The following is a 22,855-nucleotide window of genomic DNA, read 5'->3' as shown; positions in this document are numbered from 1 at the left end:
AAACCTGACTCTACTTGTACCAGCTGCAACATCAAAGATCTGGTGCATCAGTAATATTACATATACAGAATGTAACAATATCCTTCTGCAATGGGCTTTCTGCTCATTAATTACTACTATTGATTTTTTAAGTGTAATTTGCTGATGGTACTAATGCATTTTTACTTGTAAAAGAGGATTTTCACTCTGCGTTGTTGCCACTTATAATGAAATAAATGATCTAATTCTTCTTCCATCACAGTAAATAATGAGAGGGGTACAGCATGCTACTGTACCGTCTTGCATAACTACGTCAGTACACAGTGTATTGGCCTACTTTACCGTGGTAGTACACGGCTGAATCATACTCTCGTCGTCTGTCTATGACGCAACGACGCACACGAACCTTCTGCTCCGACGCTGATATGAAAAAAACAAATAAACCTGTCAAACTCACCTCACTACAGCGACTACCGTTTCCGCTTTACAGGGATACTTTCAAAATAAATGCATGGGAATGGCCATACGGAGACCAAGTTGGAAAAAAATGAAAAATGTATGTAGTACGCATGTACGTGGTCAAGTAATGTACCTAACAATTTACACAATACATTGATACAATCAGTGTAGAACATACGATTCTGCCATTGGTTAAAGTAACAAAGTACATTTACCCAAATACAATTTTAAGGTACTTACCACGAGTATCAATTTCATGCTACTTTATACATCTACTTCACTTCAGAGGGAAATATTGTACTTTTCTCTCCACTACATGTATCAATAAAAAATATGTGACAAACATACTTACTCGTCACTTTTCAGATTAAGACATCACATACAATAATCATATTAAATACAAAGCAGTGTCAAAGATTAAACCAGAACAAACATTTTGGCTTGTGACCCCTTCAGATGTCTTTGAGTTGATAGTATTTTCACCAAAGCTTCAATGCTCGTTTTAATGTGAGACAAGCCATGTAAGACCCAGGAATTTAATGTTTAGCTAATTTTGTTTGGTTTAATGTTAAACAAGGGATTTGTTTGGGATTTTTTGTGAAATGTACCTTTCATTTTATAGGGGCATTTTATTATTATTATTATTATTATTATTGTGACTGATGTTATTATTGTTTAGTTTTCCATCTTTTAACTGCTTATTTGGAGAATACTTTAGTTGAAGCTTTTATTTTGAAATATTCAAACCGGATCCATTTCACGGCCGTTGCTCGCTTGTAACGGCGGTATAAAAAATGGCCATCGTCATATTCGTTGAACTATCGGTGCCTTTTTTATTAAACTGTCCCTTTTATTAACAAGTCGACAGAGTAAACAATGCGAGTCGTGGCGACGCTGACTGAAACCGGAGCTAACGGGCGGTAGTCAGATCGTTTCCCGGCCGTCAGAGCGGCTCTGTGTGCGGCTGAAGCAGATGGGTGCTCGGTGTATTTGGGTAAAAGGCGGAAGACTGCGTATCAACAGACCCAACCAGAGATGCTATACAGCTACAGCCGCTAGCCAGCTAACTGTTTGTTGCAAGATGTTGGTAAACAGGAGCCGATTCGCCAGGTAAACTCACAGCGGGCCGACGGGGGACTGTCGGTGGTGTCTGTGCACGGTTAGTGGCAGCCTCCGACCCGCTGCCACTTGTGGAGAATTGACCCGTTTAACACAATGTTCAGCTAGCTAGTCTTAGCTAGGACGACTGTTGAGATGTTGTCGTTTCTCTTCCTTTCTCTGTGATTGGAGCCTTGAATATATTTGCAAACATCTCTGTCTTCTCCCTCTCCCTCTCTCTCTCTCTCTCTCTCTCTCTCTCTCTCCCTCTTCCCCTGTGTGTGTGTGTGTGTGTGCGTGCGTGCGTGCGTGTGTGTCCGCATGCGTGTGTGTGTGTGTGTGTGTGTGGACAGGAAGTGCATGTTCTGCTGCAGCCTCAGTTTGATCGCAGGAGCTGAAATAACCAGGGTGGATCAGTTAGTTCAGTGAGCACAGGGCTGCAGGCATCAGGGCTTTTACCCAAACTGGAGCAAAAGTGTTTTATCAGTTCATTTCTTAAGGCTTATTCCCCTGTTTGTTTGTTTTTTGTTTATTTTTTTGCATGATTTGCCCTGTTGACCACACTCTTCTGCAATTTACATGGCTCAACATCAGTTTCTCTAAAGCATGCAACAGATATTTTTGTTGTTTGGTTGATAAAGTCCAGCTAGATAAGATAAGTAGCCAGAGGAGTGATAATATAAGGGATACATTAAATTGCTATAGTTGGAGATGATTAGTTGGAGATTGTGAGAAAATGCGCCCCGAGTACAGACAGGTAAAAGACCCCCCACCCCTGCTTTATAGGATCCCCAGACGATCACATCGTTGTTTTGGGTCCTTGTAATTATTTTGTCTTTGGTCAATTTGTGTCTCTTTGTGGTTGAGTCTCTCTGTAGTTGTTTTGTGTCATTTAAATGAGCTCTGTGACTTTCAAACAAGAAATATTTACAGCCACTTCAAACAGAGCCTCTGACCTCTTAGGCCCTTGAGCCTGCATCTGGCAGGCCCGTTCAGTAATCCATTCATGGTCACATTAGTAAAGAGGCAGCACAAAAGCAGGAGCACCTGCACCTAATGATTATTTCTATTATTGATTATCTTCAAATCTTCATATCATCTTCTTATCTGTGTCCAACCAACCATCTAAAACCCAAAATATAAAAAAAATTACTTAAAAAATGACTTGATTACCAAAATAGTTACAGATTAATATTACATCAATTGATTAATTGACCAATCATTGCAGCACTTTAAAAATGATAAATAATATCATAATATCTACATGAGTAATATAAAGCATGAAAATAGGAGTTTCTATATAGATCACACATGCACTCACCTGAAACACAAATTGAGCCAGAGGAGAAACATCTGCAGAATCTACACATGCCACATATGAATGTGGCAGCAAGTAGAAGTTTACATGTCAGGTTTTGCATGTGGGTTGTGTTTCAGTCACAAGTGTTAATACTTTACTTTGTCGTCCTCAGGAATTAAGGATAACAGAGGAAGAATTTCGACAGACGATATCTTTCTTTATGGAGCCACAACAGGACGACTTGAACTGAGACAGCTCAAATACTCAGCTAGACGCAGTGCTCACTGAACCTCAGGATGGCGAGCAGGAGGAAATCCACCACCCCCTGCATGGTTCCTCCTCGAGAAACCGTCGACTCGGATCAGGAGATGGAGGACATCATGGATGTGGCAGAACCGGAGGACAGTAACGGCGTGGTGTCCGTCTCCTCGGAGGTTTGCGGTCTGTCGGAGGAGCGAGGCGAGGAGTCCGACGTCAGGCAGGTGTCGGACCACTACCTGGACTTGAACATGGCAGAAGGAGGATACGAGTGCAAGTACTGCAGCTTCCAGACGTCAGAGCTCAACCTGTTCACCATGCACGTGGACACGGAGCATCCGGACGTCGTCATCAACACTTCCTATGTCTGCATGGAGTGTGACTACCACACAAAGAGGTAGATGACCTCTGTCTGCACACTGTGTGTTTGGGAGTAAAGGACAGACTAGACCAAACCTGTCACTGTAAATCATCACAGTATCAGCCACAAACAGGCATTTAAAGCTTTTACCATTTCCAGTTTTTCACATCAGAGTATTTAATGCTGGTTCATATCCTTGTTAATTAAATAGATTTTGTCTCTGGCAACTTATGATCATTTTCAATGATTCAATAATGGAAGCAACAATTACTTCAAAATAATGTTTGTTAGTTATAAGACAAACATATGTCATACGTGTCTAAATTTGCCAGAACCAATATTAAATTATTATTTAATTACAAAATGAAAATACCCCTAACATCTTAGGTGCATTGTAATCGATATATCAAAAAAAGAATCGCCAAGTTAATCAATAATGAAAATAATCGTTAGTTGCAGCCCTAAATAAATTCAATGACTGTTGCTCTCAGTGATAAACTCACTGAATTCTTAGCAACTTTGCACCTTTGATGGAACAAAGTTTCTTTTAGCTCCTAGTTCTAGTTGAATAATATCAGCTTCATAAGAGGATGGGTACGATGTCAGGGCTGTTTGTCCCTTCACACACTGCGACTGAACACAGAACATAGTTCAAGTCTTGGGATGTGTATCAGACATTATATATTAGTAGTGGCCAGGATTGAATCAGTGAGTCAGTGAAACTTTACTGAAGCAGTTTGTGGTAAAGGTTCACTTACTTTCACCTTTATCACAGGAACACAGGTATGTTCAGTAGATGAACTGGCTCAGGTGTGTTCACGTGACCTAAATACAGGACAGAATTACAGGTCATAACTAGGTTCGTTTTGAACTTTGAACCTGTTGGTCCCATCATCTGACTGTGAACTGCTGTGGTGAAGAGTGTCAGGAATATGATTTCTGCCTCATTACTCGATAGGTTTACATTTGTTTTTTCTTGAGTTATGTCTGATCAAAGAGGTATTAACCCACAATTCTCCCCCTCTAGTTATGATACACTGCTGGCCCACAATGCTCGCCTCCACCCGGGTGAAGACAACTTCACACGGACAATGGTGAAGCGAAACAACGAGACCATCTTCCAGCAGACGGTCAACGACCTCACCTTCGACGGCAGCTTCGTCAAAGTGGAGGACGACGAGGTAGAAGAGACGTCCCGCAAGGGCATCGCCTTCAGCAAGACGCCCATCATGAGGATCAAGAGCAGACTGGAACCCAAGAAGTTTGCCGCCGCACACAAGATGGCCGTTGACGACATCATCAAAGTGGAAAGCGACGACGAGGACGATGAAAACAAGGAGCCGCCCACTCTGTCTCCTGCCCCGATGACCCCCGCCGCCGTCGCCCCTCGCCTCATCCCCGTCTCCACACCGGTGCAGGTCCAGGCCGTCCCGCAGAGCATCGTGGTCAACAGCCCCAACGTGCTGCAGATTAAAGGCGGCTCCGGCGGCGGCGCCGTGCTGCCTCCGGGGACACTGGCTCAGGTTCTGTCAGCCCTGCAGAACCAGCAGAACAGTGCTCAGACCCAGACTCAGCTTCTCATCCCCATCAGCAGCATCCCCACCTACAACACGGCCATGGACAACAACGTCCTGCTGGTCAGCGCCTACAACAGGTAACTGCACCTTGAGTTTAGTTTGTCTTTCCGTAGAATGTTGCTCTGTAGCCTCCTTCATGGTAAGTGCATATTATTCAAAACTTTAGACGACTATGGTGGTTTTAGTTTCTTAATCTACATTTTTCTTTGTCAACAAATCCCATGAAAAGTTCCAAACCAACAACATGTTCCTCACTTCCCTCGTCTGTCTGTGGCTCTCAACTTCAAGCCCACTTGTTCTTACTGAAGACGTGAATCTATAAAGACACCTCAGACATAATATAGTTTAATTTTTCCCTGTTGTTTTTAAACAAACAGGAGGAACTAGTATATTTCTTGGGTACTATTTTGAGCGTCGGACTAATCCACATTGTGGTGCTGTAGTGAGTATTTGGGGAAGCAGGAGGGTTTGTGTGTGTGTGTGTGTGTGTGTGCGTGTGCGTGTGCGTGTGTGCGTGCGAGAGAGAGAATAAGTCAAAATACACTCCAGTGTGTGTGTTCATGGTGATGACCCAGTGCAGCAGTGTGGCTCACTGACGTGTTTTTAAGAGTTTCTGGACAATGGAGCTCTATAGCTCAGAGGAATCAGACACATCAGGCTCTGATACACAGATGGTCCTTGTGAGAGGGAGACGGTCAGTGCTGGTTTTGGTCTCTTCATGAGGTTTGTTAACAAGAAGAAAAATATTGAATATCACAAGACATGTTCATTAACCATAGCTGCCTTTCAAAAGTCCTTTGCAACCTTTTTTTAAAAATGCGAAACACCACCCTTAAATAATTCTTTTCATTACGTCTCATGCCTGCTTGTTTATCATCTGGATTTGTTGTTTTTTTTCATGTCGATTTCCAGCCCAGAATCATCTCTCCAGTCACTGACTACCCTCTGACATGTCAACAGGAATGATTGAGACAGTTGTCCCCACTCACGATTGCATTAGCACACAGTGGTAACAGTGACTTAATGTTCACCATGATGGAGCAGTGACTGGCAGCAGGTTTCATGTTTCTGCAAGTTTGCAAGACTGGACCTGAAATGAAGCGGCTGTTTGGTAGGAAATCAGTGTAATATGGAAAACAGTTTAACTGAGACATAAAAGCACAGATTTTTTTTTTCGGTTGGCCTCCAACCCATGACCGCTGCAGTTAGGACTAAACCCATGTGGTACGCATTCTACCGGGTGACCCACCGGGGTCACAGAGACAGACTGATAAATGTCACTAACACTTTGAGATGAACGATGTGCAGAGCTTGATTTAACTCCAACAAAACAAACAAAACAAATCATAACTAGGAACTGCTTCAGTTTTGACACTCATTTTAATCTTCCTCTTGCACCAAATCTATGGGAGTGCAGCACTGAATCACAGGTGAACTTCTTTAAAATTTCTCTCAGGTTAAACATCACCTTAATCTGATGATCAACACCGTAATCATTAAGTCATCATTAATCATTAAGTCTAGCCTCACTGAGCAGCAGATGATGTGTTTGTGACTCTGTGTGTACTTCTATCTTTGTGAGGACCAGTTTGTTATATAACTTAGGACAATTTGGACAATTTGTTTAGGTTAGAATCAGGTCTTGTTTAAGTTAGGGTAAGGTGTGTGTGTGTGTGTGTGTGTGTGTGTGGTGTAGACTGATATTGATAAACATCCCAATCAAAAAAAACAGTTAGACAATTTTTTTTTTGTTACAAGGCAATGAAAAAGTATCTTCACTGGCTGGTTTAAATGCATAAGTGTATCACATGTAGAGCTGCAGCATTAGTTGATTAATCAATTAGCTGATCAACAACAATTGACTAAGAACTATTTTGTTTTCATTTGTTTCATTTCATTTTTCAAGCAAAGATTTCCTGGTTCCAGTGCTTCAGACGTGAGGATTTGATGCTTTTCTTTGTCAGGACTCAGGGGTGATAACTGAAACTCAGTGTGTATCGGTTTGATCCAAACAAGAAACACTATATTCCCACATTTCATAGCTGAAATGATTAGTCAGCTGATTAAGAAAATAAAAAGCAGATGAATCAATAATGAAAACAATCATCAGTTTCAACCTTAGTCATGTGCGTTATTTGGGGTAAAGCATAATTTTGAAATAAAATCTTTTCTTTTTCTTTTTTACAGTCGCATCATATCTGCACAAAGCTGCAAAGACAAACTGAACAAAGAGCTAAATAAAACAGAGACTGCAGGGATGTGTTTTCTGTGCAGCCTGTGTGGTTGTTCTGTATTTGCACTCGCATGATATCACTCTGCTGTTCCCTCTCCTTATTGAACAGCTCAGTCTGTAGGAATCTATCAGTCAAACTCCGACTCTGTGTTGCAGATTTCCGTATCCCTCAGTGTCAGAGATCATGGGCCTGTCTTCACAGACCAAGTTCAGCGAGGAACAGATCAAGGTCTGGTTTTCTGCTCAGAGGCTCAAACATGGAGTCAGCTGGACACCGGAGGAGGTGGGTGCTTTCACACAACAGCCACATCATCTGCACCCTGATTTAGGCTGCATTTCACACATTTGTCTCTCACATCATGCTTTTGTAATTACTGTGAACGTCACAACGCTGTGTCACGCTTCACATCATGTTTTCTCTACTTTGTGGCAAAAAAAAAGAACTACAGAGCTACTGCACATCTGTAGCTCTGTTTTGCTCTGTAGTTCTGCCTTCAGGCAACTGTTATCACAATAAAAGAGTGAATCACATTTTGCGGCAGTTTTACGGCACGCCGCATGACATTTCCAGAGACACGGCCCAGCTTGGCTGGTGCTACCAGTACACACATCTACTACTGCTGAAGCCACTTTGTTTGAGCATTTGAAGCAGTTTTATGAACAAACAAGTGAAGACTCGGACGGATTATATTTATAGACAGATTTTAAATGTAACTAATGTCTGTGATGTCTACATTTTGTTTGGGAGTGGCAATGATTTGGGGCTGGTGATGGACGGGTAGAAGGAGGTTGAAAAATAATATCAAACAAATGGAAAAAACGGAACAAATGCACGTGAACTAGTTCATTTTTGAAACTGTGAACTTAGTTCAAGATCTTAAAAAAATGAACTATGAACGTGAACTAGTTCATTTTCATCTGTATGAACTAAACTTTGAACTAGTTCCTTTTTAAGTGTGAACCGGCACAACGCTGTTTATAAGTTTTGCCTTTGCTACACAGCTAACATTAGCATTAACAGCTGTTTACTTACCAGTCTAGAAGAAACATTGCAAGGTCAGCATCAAACTTTGTTCCTTTTCTCACCAAGAGCTGTCTCCAGAGGTGGGAAGCAACCCTTTTCTTTTACTAAAGTTCAGTAGCCCAGTTAGTTTCATCACTTACCGATACTGAGTCACTGTAGTGTCGAGTGGTCCCTGAAGAAGTAGCGCTGCTCCTCTTATAACCTTATATTGTAAACGCAACTATGGAAGCTCTGTGCAAGACTGGCAAGCTGTTAATACTAAGGTTAGCTATGTAGCAATAACAAAACTTACAAATAGCTCCTTTAATCCCTCGAGCGTCAGATCACATCATGAAGTCACTGGGTTTTATTTTGTCTCATCCAGCAGCGACTGTGTTTTATTGACTCCAGCTCTCTGGAGCGAGCGGCCTGATGTTGGCAGAGTCTGATATGTTCATCAAATCACTTCATAAAATTAATTTTTATAGACTTGCTGTAATGTAGAGACCCCTTCACTTATTACATGACCTTTTCAAGTCTCACATAATCGCTTTATTTCATTGCTTTTTAGCCACATGCCAAGTTTTTTTTTTTGAATAGTTATGGTCGTGTTTTGTTGTAGTTTCTGAGCCTCTGTCATCTTGTACCTCAGGCTGAATTTGTTCATTTCACTTTGGAGGACATGAACTGTTGTCAAGTAAAATGTGAAGCGGTTGTGTATCTGGTTGATTTTAAATTTTCAAAGAGCACATTGGATTTGGTTTTTGTTTTAAATATTGTGTGTAATTTACACAGTGTATGATAAGTTACTGCTTGGAATTGATCAGTTGGTGTCAAACAACTTAATTAAATGTACAGTCACTTCATTACAGATCAATTGATCCTGCTCCCATTCTATACTGTTAATTAGAACATAAGTAACAAGAGGAATCTTGTCCAGTTAAAGACCAACTCAGTTTGTCGCCACCTCTTGATTTGTTCATCCTTTTTCCCAGTTAGGATAAAACCAGACACTTTAATGGGTCAGTGAATTTAAAACGGTTTGTTGCTCCTCTCTGCAGGTGGAGGAGGCGAGGAGGAAGAAGTTTAACGGCACGGTGCAGACCGTCCCTCAGACCATCACCGTCATCCCTGCCAACATTGCCGCAGCCACCAACGGCCTTCAGTCCATCTTCCAGACGTGTCAGATCGTCGGACAGCCGGGCCTCGTCCTCACTCAGGTGGCCAGTAACGGCAGCACCGTGCCGGTCGCCTCACCCATCACCCTGACAGTCGCAAGCGTCCCTGGCAACCAGCCCAAAGCTGCCGAACCGTCGACATCAGAATCAAAGACTGAGATGTCGGCTTCTTCAGCCAGCACGGCGCTCAGTTTGGACGCAGCGGCGACGAAACCGAAGAAGTCCAAGGAGCAGCTGGCGGAGCTGAAGGCCAGCTACGGCAGGAGGCAGTTTGCCACCGAGGCGGAGATATCTCGGCTCATGCAGGTCACTAAACTCTCCAAACGAGCAATAAAGAAGTGGTTCAGCGACACACGTTACAACCAGAGGAACTCGAAGGATCATCATGGTGTCCTGCTGAGCGAAACCTCGTCCAGCAGAGCAGCGGCGCCAGGGGGAGGCAGAGTGGGAAGGAACAGCAGCGGAAGCCTTAATGACAGCAACAACAGTGACAACACTACCACCATCGTCATCGACTCCAGTGACGATGCCAGCGACTCCTCTCCGACTTCTGCCAACGCCCCGGGGTCGTCTGGGACATCCAGCGACCCACGGGTCAAATTCCGCCACGCCTTCCCCGACTTCACGCCACAGAAGTTCAAGGAAAAGACGCCGGAGCAGCTGTTCATCCTGGAGGCCAGCTTCCAGAAATCAGACACGCCCTCGGACGAGGAGCTGAGCCGACTGCGAGCGGAGACGAAGCTGACGAGACGCGAGGTGGACGCTTGGTTCACGGAGAGGCGAAAAATGCCTTCAGCGGGGCAGGTAAAAGAGGGAGACGTCGAAGGGGACGGCGAGAAGGTGAAACCAGCCGCTGTGCCTTCATCCTCGTCTCAGGAGAGACAGACGACTCCGCCTGTTGGCAGGAAGACGATGAAGAAGACGCCGGAGCAGCTCCACATCCTGAAGAAGGCATTCGTCCGCACGCAGTGGCCGACGCCCGAGGAGTACGACCAGATGGCAGAGGAGAGCGGACTGCCGAGGACGTACATCGTCAACTGGTTCGGAGACACACGCTACGCCTGCAAGAACAGCAACCTGAAGTGGTACTACCTCTACCAGAGCGGGAAGGTGCACAGGCTTTGTTTCTTACTGATGTAGCCACAGTAGATAAAATAAGACATTTGTCAACTACTTTTTTATTTTTGTGAAGAAAGAAAAGCACCATGTGATGTTCTCTAGTTTCACTGCAGCAGTAACACTTGCAATTCACGGTAATGTTATTTAGACTTTAGAATTTGAATTTGATGTTCTAAATATTTGGGATATAAGGTGGATGAGGCGCTGAACGGTGGAGCCAAGAGTCAGAAGAAGTCCAGGAAGCGTTTCCGGGGCTGGTCCAGGAGGACGCGTCGGCCGTATCCCTGCAAACGTTCCCCACAGGGGGACGCCACCGCCATCAAGGTCTGTGTATACATTTACCTGAACCTGCTGGGGATGGTTGGATCTTGTCTCATTAGAGGTCACATGTAGATGCATAGTTACTTTAATGTGATGTATTTCCTTTTGAAGCGGAGTGCAGGGGAGAGGTGTCAGACATTAGATATTATAGACAGGACAGTTACAACCAACTGTTCACCAACATATACAGTTCCAAAAGTCTGAGATGGGGTCTCCACTCTGTATTTAAAAAACAAACAAAAGAATAAAAATGAGTAGTCCATAAAAATTTAAACACAGACTGTTCCATGGAGTTCAGGTGTTCATTTGATGGGTCTTCAAGTGTTAGAAATGCCTCCCGTACCTCAGTTTCTTTGTGTTGCAATAAGTAAACCATATAGTTTATTGTTTAGTACTTATTTTATGAGCGTGCACCCCACAGCCCCTCCTCTTTAAAGTCAATCAATCAACATAAGTCAGTAAATCAGTAAACTCGTGTGTGAGATGCTGTAGTTAAGTGTTTCACAGAGACTTGATGCATTTTAAACCGTTTACTGAGTTACATCCAAAGAACCATCCAACATCTCTGAAGCTGATTTATTTACTTTATTTGATTTTTGTATCCTATATTTAACATGTAAAACTTTTCAAATGAGAAACATTTCTTTTTATATTGTTGTAAACAGAATATTTTTTACATATATTATTTGGATGTATTGTTGGGAAGCTTTTGGATGGCATATTTAATTTTTATTTTAAGTTGAGGCTTGTGGATTCCCCTCTGCTTTCACTCATGGTATATATATATTTTTTTATCTCAATATTGCAATACAGTACAGTTCAAACAAATACAGTGACTGAAATACCTGTAAATCAAGGTACTTTATCACATTAACACAGAAGACCTGTAAATACAATCCTGTATCAAATCAGTCCTGCTCACTGATACAACCAGAGACATTAAATAGAAAGATACCCGGTATAGAAACCTCTCCAAAATCTCACAATATGTGTTTTATTCCATCCTCCTGTAGGTGAAGTCCGGTAAGGCCTTTTTGAAGGACTACTACCTCAAACACCGAGCCCTGAGCGAGAAAGACCTGGACGACCTGGTGACAAAGTCCAGCATGAGCTACGAGCAGGTGAGGGACTGGTTCTCTGAGACAGCAAGGAGGGTGGAGGAGGGCAAAGAGCCCTTCAGCGACGAGGAGGCCGAGGGAGAAGAGGGGGAGGGTGAGGACGAGGATGAGGAGGAAGAGGAAGAGGAGGAGGTGGCGGCGGCGGCGACAGAGCACGGAGACAGCGAGGGAGAGATGGAGGTGAAAGAACAAGGAGAGGAGGCCTCGGATGACGAGAGCAATGAGGAGGAGGAAGAGGAGGAGGAGAAGGAGAAGGAGGAAGAGAAGGAGGAGAAGGAGGAGGAGGAGGAGGAGGTGGCGGAGGTGGCAGAGGAGGTGGAAGATGACGAGACGATCCAGGAGGAAGCTGAAGGTGTCAGCCAATCACAGCCTCAGGCAGAGGAGCAGACATGAGCAGACAGGTGAGTAGATGTGCTGTAATGTACAAAGCCTCGTCTGAACCAGAAATGTGGCTTCAAACATATTCTAGTGTCACATTTTAGTTTCACAAATGGCCTGAAAAAGTTAGTTGGTGTAAACAACTGAAAGTAAATTTATCATTTTTTTCATGATTTATTTTATTTAGTCGAATGTTTTTTGCCTAATTGATCCGTCTATAAAATATCAGAAAATAGTGAAAAACATCCATCACATTTGCCCACTCTAAAGTGACAACATCCATTTGTTTGTTTTTGTCCAACCAACAATCCACATTTTGTTATAATTTTCTTATGTATGAAGGGAATGATCTTTTAAAATGAAAATTCATTTTTTCAATCAGCAGCTGGAACATCATGAACAACATGTGGTCAGCGGCACAAACTGCTCTGTCCTCAGCTGATGTTATCTTTTTTTGCTTTTTCTTTTATTCCTCAGACTTAGCGTTGCTTCCCCCACTGTGGAGACGACACGGAGGATGACATACATCAGTGTTTCTCAGCTGGCGGGTCGGGACCCAAAGACGGCCGCAGGAAGCTCTGACGGAGTTACAGCTCAGACGGATCATGTGATACTAAACCGAAGGGTTTGTGCCTTGGAGATGAACTTTGGGTCCTGATGGAGCTGAGAAGCACTGAGACAGTGGAGCTGAATGAAAAGGACAAAGCGTCAGGATCTAGTTTGTTTTGGCTGATGAACTGTGGGGACCAACTCAACGTTAAAGACGACGCCTCTCACCAAACAGCGGCGCCACCAGAGTAAGTTCCAGCTCTGCTCTTGTACAAATAACAAGGCTTTTATTTTGGTGAGAATGACAGGGCTTTTATTTTGGCCTTTAATGTCACTTTTCTTACAAAAAAATTCTACATTTTAAGGTAAACTTTGTATAAAGGAAAAAAAATCCAAAACATTTCTAAGAGGTGAGACCTCGTGTGGTTTCCTCGTTATTCATACAGCTTTTTTCAGAATAACGGAGGAACCATCAGACCTTTTTCTCCAGGGAACATCCTCTCCCCAAACCCAACTACGAAAACATGTTGCTCTTCTAAAAGAAAAGGTTTTTAAAACCACATTGTTTTTTTGTGAATAGACAAATTAGTGCCATTCTGTTTATAACTTTTTGTTTTGAATCAAAAAAATGAAATGAGTGCTGGAATTAATTCCACATCAACGTTTTAACTTTTTTGTATTTTTTTCAAGTGATTTATTAAAGTCTGATCGACATCTAACGTCATGGAAACTGAATCCATTCTACTATTATTATGCTATTCTTTTGCAAGTGGTGGTAATTTCCATGTTTGCAGGTGTTTGGGTCCATTCAGTTTCATTGACATCATCAGTTCAGTTGGAATTTACCTCCAAACACACAAGTCACTGAAGGATGGAAGTGAAACAAGACACGTGACAGGAAAATCCTTAAAGGGGAAATCCACCTTAAAACTCATCATTGAACAATTGGTGGGTTTAAAATGACCAATCAGAGTCCTGAGAATCCAGATCATGCTAAAGTGGCCAATAACAACAACATTTAAAACATGCAGAGCAAAACATGTTACCTGTCAGTGCTGTGATGGGTCAACTGTTTCTAAATCCCCTCAAAGGTCTTTGAACTTCTGTACTGACATTTTCTGTTACTCACTGATCAACATACACTCTGACACTGATAATGATCAGCTATGTGTTGTTCGGGCTGTAATGTTGGCAGCACCTGACACAGTGTATTCGCTCAGTGATCAGTTTATTATGGACACCTAGCTCACACTTACTCAGTCTAATCCAACAGTAAATCCTCCTTCATGAAGGGTTTAATATTCAATTTGTGTTGAAACTGTTTTAGAGACGTCTTGAATTAAACCGACAGGTGTTTCTATTATTTTGTCCACCCCACCTATATCAATGAGGATAGGCTAAATAACAGAAACACCTGTCTCAGTTCAGCAGCAGCAGAAACTAGATCCTCTAAACAGCAGAATCTTCGACCTATTCAACAAATAAAACTGAACATTAAAACTTCCACGAAGGAGAACTGCATTAGCCTGAGCCAGGTGTTCATAATAAACTGCCCACTGAGAGTAGTCCTGTATATGAATAGCTGTATAACTGGTGAAGATGCGGTGCAGGTGGTAGTGTCAGATTTTCACAATCAAACAGTGAGGGGTCAGTGAGTCTTTGTGGAGCCACCAGTTCAACAGTCCTACATCACAAATGTTTGTTACCATGGTGTAACTTGGTCCAACACAACTGTTTAAATGTAAACAGTAAACAACAACCAGTTTAACTCAGCACAGTCTGAAATGTAGAGAAATGTTTGTGCCCAGGTGAAATGACTCTGTAAAGTCGTGTCTCCTTTATCACAGCTTCCTGCACTTAGACACTATAACAGATGTCACAGGTGGAATCAGAGAGAGTTCAGTGTGTGTGTGTGTACACACCACTCATATACTCAGGATGTTTTGCTTTGTAGGTAACATATGTGACCATGACGTATGAAGAGAGCTGGTTGTGTTTGAAAGATTACCTGCCCCCAAATGCTCTGTTTCTGTAGCTGGGTTTCACTCCCACAGACACAATATGGCCAAGTGCAATATACAAATGGCAGGAGGAAGGAAAAATGTGTCACAACAGACCATAAATGAGGCAATGTGGTGCTACAAATCATATTCTCCAGCCATTGTTGAAAATAACATCCTCATTTTTATATACTTCATAGGGCTGCACGATATGAAAAAAAATCTTATTGCGATTCATCTGGCAGATATTGCGATTTCAGTTGGAATGGTTGTTTTTTCAGTTCACTTTCACAAAAAAAAATTGAAAATGATGATGATGTGATTTTTGTTGGGTCTTGTAGCATTGTTGTGCCAACAGTGCACAGTGACACATTTTACCTTTTATCAAAAAAATTGCCGCTCTTGCAATTTGTATTTTGCACTTGACCATATGTTGATTTTTTTTTTTTTTTTTTTTAATTGTGCAGCTCTAATACTTGTTTTTCTTTTATTTATTTTTTTTCCAGTGACAGTTAAATGTAAAAATTACCATTCACACTCATATTGCTATCGCAGTATCTGCCAAAAGAATCGCAATATGATTTTTTTTTTTTTTTTTTTCCCCAAAGCTATCACCATTATGCATCTTAATACAAAAACACAGGTTATCACACACAGCCACAGACTGAATAGAGCACCTTCCTGCACGTTAGGTAGAGTTATTCTGTACTGCTGTACCCAGCAGGTGGGGACAGACTGAATACAGTAGAATCTCTTTGCTGTTCAGTCGACTGCAGCAGGTTTGACACCTCACTACAAAACGACCTGAGATCACAGAGTCAGTCTGTCCTGCTCAAAGACGCCACCTCATGCTTAAGTTCACGTGTGAACTAACTTTTTTGCCCTGCCCAGTCTCAACCCTTCATGGTTACAAAAACACAGAGTAATAAAATGACCTGTCAACAGTTTAACAGACGCTTCTTTTATAATGTAAAACAACAATGTCCAGCTCTCCTCATACTTGCCACATCTGGGTCAAGGGTCGTCTGGGGATTGTCGAAAGGTATTGTGGGAAACGAAGGAAATGTGGTGCAAGTAGAATAGGCAGTTATAGAGAGACAGGGTTCACCAAAATTCACCAAAACACAAATCATGAACTAAAACCTTCATCAAATCCTGAAGTAGAAAATAAATGATGTTTTTTTTAAGGTGGATTTTTCCTTTCACCTCCAGCTATGTTTAGATTTTCAAAAGACAAGCATGGACGCTTTAGTTTTGATGGTGGGTGGTCACATGTTGTCAGGCGTCATTTCCTCTGTGGGTTCAGTCTTTTGTGTCCTCGTCCAAAAGAGAAAAAAAAAAAAAATCAACAGCATGTTTGCTCTACTTCAGGAAACAGGCAACTTTACCTCAGTCAGTTAAGCTACAAACTCGGTAAGATTGTGACACTTACACTTTACGACAGGTTTTCTTTTTCTAGAGAATTCAATACTGTATGCATGAAAATACAAGTACACAATAATAATTATGTCTTTGAGATGGCGTTTCTTTATTTGTCCTCGCCAAAGCCAGTGAATCACTTTAAAGAGAAAACAAAAAAAAAGGAGACATAGTTATTAGTGCATTTATTTGCTCCAATACGGGTGAACTAGTTATCAATATCTTTCAGGTTTTCCACAAGAATTACAGACAGATATTTTAGGGACAAGAAACCACAGGCACTTGGCTCAGTTCACGGGAACTTTTTAACTTTTCATAAAGAAGAAATAAGCTTTTATTTTGCTTTTCTCTGCTCTCTCTTCCTGTGTACTGAACCATGTAGGACTCTGTTAGGATATGCAAACGTCACAGAACAATCAGCAGGTAGAGCGGTGAACTGTAAAATCAATGTCTCTTTGAGGCTCTTTGTTTTTTTTGTTTTTTTATGATTTGGGATCCTTGTTCGAGCTCTGTAATTTTGCAAAGTGAAGCCTTTCTGCCATTCTTTAAATTGCTTTAATAGCCAACAGTTTTTTAGTAGTTAATTTATTTATTATATCTGGACTTCATGGATATCTTCTTTTTTTTTTTTTTTTGTCTGCAAGCAAAAAAAATAAAAAGTGAAAAAACAGCTTTGATTCAGCTGGGTTTTTTTTTTTTTTTGTTTTCCAGACTCACTTTAATCTCTTTACTCACAATCAATCAAACTTTATTTGTACAGCACTTTTCCTACAGGTTAGTACATGAATCACGCTGAAGCCACTCAGATCGATTCTAGGCCCAGACTCTAGTGTCTCTGTTCTGATCTGAGAGCAGCATAAAGAAACCGAAACCGTGTTTTCACAGTCCAGATGTGCAGGGTGAACATCTGCTCCGTGTCACCTCGCGGCTGAGTGGCAGCATCAGACTGTCAGTGTCAGGAGAAGGAGCGATACATCACTGAAGTCAGATCAGTTCCTACCTGCTCTCTTCTGCTTTTAATTGACACATTTTCACCTGAGCTGCTGAAAAGCTTGAAGGAGCACGCTGACACAGATTAAAGCTGCAGACAGGAACCTGTTGATGAGAATGTCTCAACTTCAAGTCCTCACAACACGGTCACTGATCCGGCTGGTTTTCTAAAGAGCAGAGATGCTGGTCCATTTTTTATTTTTAATTAATAACAATAGCCCAAAAGATGTATAAAACCACTGAAAATGGAGGAAAAGTCAAGATTTAAGATTAAAGCCTCGGTTCACCAAAAAAAAAACAACAAGCAGTTGTTGCGTCTGTCCTGTCGGGTTTTCAGTATCTGTCTCTGACATATTTGCTTTAACACACTGAGTTTAGTTTCATTAAAAGTTTCATTGAGAAGCTTCCACAGACACAAACGTCCTCTCAGAGACGACGTCTCTGTTGCTGTGAATAATCCACAGACCTCAGTGTGAACAATTTTAATTGGAACTACTTTCTGCCTCGGCCCCTTTGGAAGCTGTTGACAGTGTGAGAGGACTTTGGTGGATTTCAGTAATTAAAGATGATGAGCAAGTTTTTCAGAATCAGAAGAGAAATAAAGAGTCTTATTCAGAGAACTGAAACCAAAAATATTCTTTCCAGTTCAGATTGAAGTTTTTTTCCATTTTATACTACTTCTATAATATTGTACTTTTCAGTCCACGACACACATCTGGCTGCTGTTTCATCTACATCACATCAGTCATAAAGCAGTAAAGGTTATCTCCAGCTAAACTTGCTGCAACAACTATTTTCTGGTGACGAAGTAATCGATTAATCAAATAATTGTTGCAGCTCTAAACTATAGTAACAGTAAAAAAGTCAAAAATACACAGTGTGTCCAGGACTGTCATCCCCCTCCCCCATTCACACCACATTTCATTTCATGTGTTTATTTATTTATTTATTTATATTCAAAAATGACACATTAAATCTACAGCTGTAATTTAAGATGTAACTTTGGTTGATTTCAGCATTAAAGCTTTACATTAAATGTGGATCCATCACTGCTGAATTAGCTTTAATTTCATTCAAGGGAGGAACTTTTGCTCCATAAATTTTTGAGCTGACTTTTGTCAATGTTGATCTTTAGAAGCTGTATCACATCTGACAAATGTGTCAAATGTGAAACAGTTAAAAATGCCTATGAATCCTCTCTTTAAAAAAAGAAAAAAAAAAACACACCTCACAGGAAAATCCACCTGTTTAAACATCTTTTCTTTTCGGGCTGTTTATTTCCTGGTAAACAGCAGCAGCAGCAGCTACAGTCTGATTCCCACACTCAGCCAGTGTTTTTCGTCCTTGATGACCCATCTGAGGCATTCAAGATATTCAGTGCCGTCGCCAAGCGTGCCTGGTGAAACGCCATAGAAACCAGCGGCACCATAGAAACCAGTCTAACCAGTCCAGGGAACACACTGTTCTCCACCAGATTTGAACTGCTTCCTTTGCATACCTCACTCCACCTTTTCACCTGCCGGTTTCACACACTGAGCCTTCCCTTTGGTGACTGTTTTTTTTTTCTTTTTTTAAGGGCGGGGTTTGTGGTTAAACTGAGACCTGATCTGGGGTGAATTTGCCTGTGAGGTTGCCAGAGACATTTTCGGGAGCCATGTTGGGGCGTTTTGACACGTCTGTGTGGTGAGGAGAGGGGTTTGTCTTCCTCCTCCCTCTTCTTCCAGCAGATGGCAGTGTGAGCTCAAACAACCGCCCTCCCCCGGCTCTACTGTAAATCATGTAAAGCTGGTTGGGGTTAGGTAATACACCATTTGTTCACAGATCTGGGCATTAGCCAGCCTTCTTGGAAGTTCACTGGCTGGAAACCTGGTGGCATTCTGAGTTTTTCCTTCACCAATTCCTCTGTTTCTGAATGAAACATTTGGGGGGAAAAGGGTTGACTCATGTCCTTCTTTACAACACAGAGCTCTGCCCCATTTTGTGGCGTCGGGTCTCCCTCGAAAACACCAGTTACATGCCGCAAATGGTCTGGCAGGGGCCTCTGTGAAAACACAAGCAGACCGCCGGCCTCGCAGGAGATAAAAGTTGACAGTTTTCAGGAGAGAAAATGAAAAAAAGAGAGAGAAGGGAGGTGAAAAACAGAGGCGGCGACCGAAGAGTTAACCTGCACAAGACCCGTCTGAACCAGGGGTGGGACATGCTCCCTTCCCTAATCAGAGCAGAGAGAAAGGGATGAAGGAAGAGGAGGAGGAGGAAAAGGAGGGGGAGGAGATAGGGGGGGGGTGGAGGAAGAGGAGGAGGGATGAGAAAGAGAAAATTAGAGTCGACACGAGTGGTGTGACGGGCCGAACAGAGGCCGTGTGAGGATAACCGAGAACCCTTTCACTACTGACCTACTTCTACTAACACACACACACAAACACACACACTGGGGCACACGTGTATACAAATGTGTGTGTGTGTGTTTGAGTCTATATGGCCGGCCAGTGAGGACTACTTCTCGTGTTTAAACCTTCACACACTCCAATAACACATACTCTCCATCTTGGTAGCACAGTCTTGAAACAACAGGTTCTCCATAGAACCTTTGTAGGTCCTTTATCATATATTGGTATAAATATGTCACCCACTAAAAGGTTCTATATAGAAGTATTTTTACAGGGCGCATTAATGAACCTTTGGGCTCGTTTAGAAGCATTAAGAGGCTCTTTTAGATCAAGTCTGACTCTCTAAACTCCTCCTCAGACAAATTCCAGAAATCTGTGCCGCCCATTCTGGCAAATAGACATTAAAATTAGCCGAAAGAGCTTTTAGCAGCTCTTGTTTGCAGTGTACCCACGGATGTTCAGACTACTATCACTGAGTTCCTGTGATACTGAAGAAAACTTTAAAACAAGATGATTCTCAGGCAAGTTCTGCAGTTATAAGAAGCGGCTTATTTTCTGATTCCTAAGTGGATTTATGGACATTTATTCATAATGGACATCAGATATAATGATATCCAGGGATAGTGTAAGTTACACTGCATCTTAAAGTGTGTGTGTTCAGATTTACGACTCTGAGAAGACGTTGGGCGCAGATGGTTTTAAAGTAGCTTAATTACAGATGGGAGACAAATGAAAGGAAACCCCAGTGTAAAGTGTTGCGGGCCACCACAAACCTCCAGAACCTCTACTGGAGGGATGAACAGCATTCATGTAAAACATTCCCCTCATGTAGTGACGGTGGTGGAGAGCGCTGTCTTAACACATCCATCCAAAATCTATAGGGGTTCAGCTGAGCTACAAACTGTAATCCCCCCCCCCCCCCCCCCCCCCCCCATCCCGTCTGTGAGCCGAGTCACATATGTGTGTCAGTCAATCACATTCTGATTGTGTCTGTGGCTCTCGTGGTCTTTTAATCAGCTTTTAATGAGGAAGTAAGATGCTTGTGATTGTTACTGTTGTTTCCTTTCAGTTTTTTTTGAAAACACACATAAAAACAGGTGGATGGAAAAAGCACTTACTTGCACACATGCTTAGATTTAATATCTGAATGGTCACAAATTTGTAACTGTGTCTTAACATGATGGAGGCACATTTTTTTGCCAGTATGAGAGCAGTGGTTGCTATCCAGGTCACAGAATAAGTCAAAGAATAATAATGAGAAATAAAAACTTCTATTTTTCTGTAAATTTATAATATTGATAAAAACCTCTGTGATCTCTGAGGTTCCTTGTTGCACCTTTTTATGAGGATGTTTGAAGAGTGCAGACGTCCCGGCCGTGCTTTTCTATTTTTTCTTCTTTTTTTTTCAGCCGATTACGCAGCAAAGAGCGAGCGAGCATGGAGAGATATAGAGTGAGCGTAAGAGAGAGAGAGAGAAGTGGGGGGGGGGGGCTGAGGCTGTCTGGTGCTGGTGTGGGTCATTCTGAGGACAGCTCTCCTCTTTTCACCCCATCCTCCCCTTTCCCTCCTCCTCCTCCTCTTATTCTTCCTATACCCTCCCCTCTGTCTCTCTCTCTCACTTACTCTCTCTTCCTATATCCCTCCCCACACCCCTCCCTCACCTCCTCCCCCTTCCCTCCCCCTCCCATGCATCTGTAGCTTGTGCCCGCGGTCCCCCTGCCTGCTCGCTGCGTCGGCCTACATATCCAAACGCCTGGCTGACTGGATGACTGGCTGACTGTCTGACTGGCTGCATGCGAACCGGACTGCAGCACCAACGCATGGCTCTTTATAAGCAGCTGTTCAGTCAGTCAGGCGTTCATTCAGTTTTATTATGAAGAAAAGACAGATGGATTTAAAATGTGCAACTGTCACAGCAGAACTGTCAGACTGCACAGTGATGTTATACAAATATTATAGAAGGAAAGGCAAATTAAGGTTCCTGCAAGCTGACGCACTACAGGTCCTTACAGGTGTTTACCATAACAATACCACCAAAAAACACTACAAAGAAATAGAAAATATACCCATAGGAATGTCATTAGGTTGCCAAAGAAAATAAAAAAGTAAATTTAAGTACAAAGCTTTCTATAAAGTTTCCATTTAGCACCACAAACACAACAAGTTCTCATGAGAGCTCAGTAAAAAACCATAGAAAACACTTAAATAGAAAACCTAAAAAGAATGCAACACAATAAATCCTCCCTTTTTAAGAAGGTTATAAAGGGTAATTTTTGTGTTGAAGCTGTTTTAAAGCGATGTTGATTCAACTGTGTAGTCATTTTGGAGGCTGCACTTTGCTTTGCTGTTGTTATATCCTCTAATATTTACTGTAGTGTAACATTTATATGATCTGAATGGAAAAATATATCGTAATTGATGTAAGGCTGTTGTATTGGATTGTTTTGGATCTGAAAAACAGAAGAAAAAAATTTAATCGAATTAAAAACGAATTAATTGCAAGACAGTTCAGAGCCTTAGTCTACGGTAGTTTTGTCATACTGACTTGTTAGTCATATACAGGAACTTATATGTTAAACTTACTATGTTAATACACACTACAGCCCCCATATGGAAAAATCTAGCAACAAAGGCATTAAGTTGTCATCACTGCTTGTTTGCACCAAATCAACCAATGGGGAAACTTGATCACTCACTCAGTCACTCAGTCAAAGACGTGGTCCTGCTATTCTGCCTAGGCATGGAATATCACCCATCGTCTTCCTGCTTGTGTCTCATGTAACCCATCTGAAAACGACATAATGTTTGTACATTGAACAAAATGTTTTGTCGATACAGATAAAATGTATGTTTAGTGCTTTCATGCTGCTCACATCTTGTTTCTGAAGATCTTATTATTAACTGAGGTAAAGTTTGTCCTGAGGGTGCTGCTGGAAGAAAGGTCCATCCTCTGGGGAGCAGGAATTCATTCAGTAAATTGTAGCCATTAAATGACCCATATTATAACAGAGTTTTTGGTATTAATATTTTTCCTTAAACAATCAGAGAGAGTGGAGTGACACAGGGACGGTTACCGGCAGAAGTTAACATATAATACGGTGATTTAAGTCAACTATCAACCCTAACCC

The 22,855-nt window shown here is 42.0% G+C and overlaps 1 protein-coding gene across 3 annotated transcripts in view; it reads left to right on the top strand.

Annotated features, from left to right (window-relative positions):
- Positions 1–1,188: 1,188 nt before the first annotated feature.
- LOC130183586 (zinc fingers and homeoboxes protein 1-like) overlaps positions 1,189–22,855 on the top strand; it is a 54,792-nt gene continuing 33,125 nt past the window's right edge. For 2 of the 3 annotated variants that reach the window (XR_008829854.1, XR_008829853.1), the window contains exons 1-8: positions 1,189–1,548; positions 3,009–3,491; positions 4,483–5,109; positions 7,422–7,548; positions 9,330–10,556; positions 10,758–10,889; positions 11,900–12,405; positions 12,860–13,179. Coding sequence is in view for 1 of the 3 variants with exons in the window: in XM_056399158.1 (XP_056255133.1) it covers positions 3,133–3,491; positions 4,483–5,109; positions 7,422–7,548; positions 9,330–10,556; positions 10,758–10,889; positions 11,900–12,397 (2,970 nt within the window). In the remaining 2 variants the exon portion in view is untranslated. Of the gene's footprint in view, positions 1,549–3,008; positions 3,492–4,482; positions 5,110–7,421; positions 7,549–9,329; positions 10,557–10,757; positions 10,890–11,899; positions 12,406–12,859; positions 17,021–22,855 lie in introns of those variants that run through there. The other variant, XM_056399158.1, reaches the window with a different exon arrangement.

The sequence above is a fragment of the Seriola aureovittata genome, chromosome 16 (assembly GCF_021018895.1).
Source record: "Seriola aureovittata isolate HTS-2021-v1 ecotype China chromosome 16, ASM2101889v1, whole genome shotgun sequence".
In the NCBI taxonomy this organism is placed as follows: Eukaryota; Metazoa; Chordata; class Actinopteri; order Carangiformes; family Carangidae; genus Seriola; species Seriola aureovittata.
Note: the sequence above shows the minus strand (reverse complement) of the source record. Positions and strands in the feature narration are given on the sequence as shown.